The following is a 1,254-nucleotide window of genomic DNA, read 5'->3' as shown; positions in this document are numbered from 1 at the left end:
AGGGGGGCGGGGCTGGCTGGCATGTGGTGCTGGGGGATTGAACCGTGGTCCCTGTGCTTTGTTCTAAGTAGGTGCTTTAGACCCCTGAGCCATCTCACCAGCCCGATTTTATATAATCTTTGATGTATTTCTTGTAGGCCTCTTTTGAGAAGCTGGTTTCCTGCAAGTCATGGTTCATTACAATATCTACACCAGTCACTACTGTGCTTTCAGTGTCTTTGCCCTCTGGGCCTTCAGCGGAGGTACTGCCACCAATGAGCGCGTTGTCAATGGCACCCTCCGTTCTACTGACCATCTTGCCCTCCACCTCCAGGCACAGCCCGCCCCCAATCTCCTGGATCTTGTAAATGTCAGAAAACATCCAATCGTGGCTGATGAGGTCCCAAGAGATAATCATGACAGTGGCTGAGGGAGGTGGCGGCCGGACAAGCTTAGCAGGAGCTCAGAGTGAGCGCGGTACAGCCAGAGCGGCGCTCGGGGGGAGAGGGGAGCAGGCGGAAAAGCTATAAAGCAACTCTTACTAGACATGAAAAATCTAATATGCATTACTATAATCTTAATAAGAGACCTTAATACCTCCTTATCCCCAAAAGATAGATCAACCAGACAAAGACTTAGCAAAGAAATAACAGAACTCAACCAGAGCTTGAAATAAATGGACTTCGTGGACATACACAGAGTGTTCCACACAAACACAGCTGAATACACATTATTCTCAGCTGCACATGGGTTATTTTCTAAAATGGACCACATACGGGTACATAGGTCATGCTTAAGTATATGCAAGAAAACAGAAATTATCCCATGCACATTATGTGACCACACTGCAATGAAACTGGAAATAAATGACAAAAGAAACCAGAAAAAACCCTTAAATACATGAAAATTAAATGATGCCCTACTCAGCAACCAATGGGTCACAGATGAAATTAAACAAGAAATTCAACAATATCTACAATTCAATGAAAATTCAAGTATAACTTATTGTAATTTATGGGATACGATGAAAGTAGTTCTCAGAGGGAAATTCATAGCTGTGAACTCACACATTAGGAAAACAGAAAGGGAACAAATAAATACCCTAATGCTGCACCCTCAACAACTAAAAAAGAGCAAACCAAACCCAGAGCACAAGGATGGGAAGAAATCATAAAGATTAGAGCAGAAATTAATTCAACTGAGACGAAGAAAACAATTCAAAGAATTAAAAAAGCAAAAAGCTGGTTCTTTGAAAGATTAAATAAAATCGATTAA

The 1,254-nt window shown here is 42.1% G+C and overlaps 1 protein-coding gene across 1 annotated transcript in view; it reads right to left on the bottom strand.

Annotated features, from left to right (window-relative positions):
- The window catches only part of Smchd1 (structural maintenance of chromosomes flexible hinge domain containing 1), a 150,416-nt gene that overhangs the window by 107,943 nt on the left and 41,219 nt on the right, over nucleotides 1–1,254 (bottom strand). The window contains exon 6 of the mRNA XM_023720401.1: nucleotides 182–371. Within this exon, the coding sequence (XP_023576169.1) occupies nucleotides 182–371 (190 nt within the window). The remainder of the gene's footprint in view (nucleotides 1–181; nucleotides 372–1,254) is intronic.

The sequence above is a fragment of the Octodon degus genome, unplaced genomic scaffold (assembly GCF_000260255.1).
Source record: "Octodon degus isolate 3935 unplaced genomic scaffold, OctDeg1.0 scaffold00075, whole genome shotgun sequence".
NCBI classification, from domain to species: Eukaryota; Metazoa; Chordata; class Mammalia; order Rodentia; family Octodontidae; genus Octodon; species Octodon degus.
The sequence above is the reverse complement of the archived record's forward strand: the minus strand, read 5'-3'. Positions and strand labels throughout refer to the sequence as shown.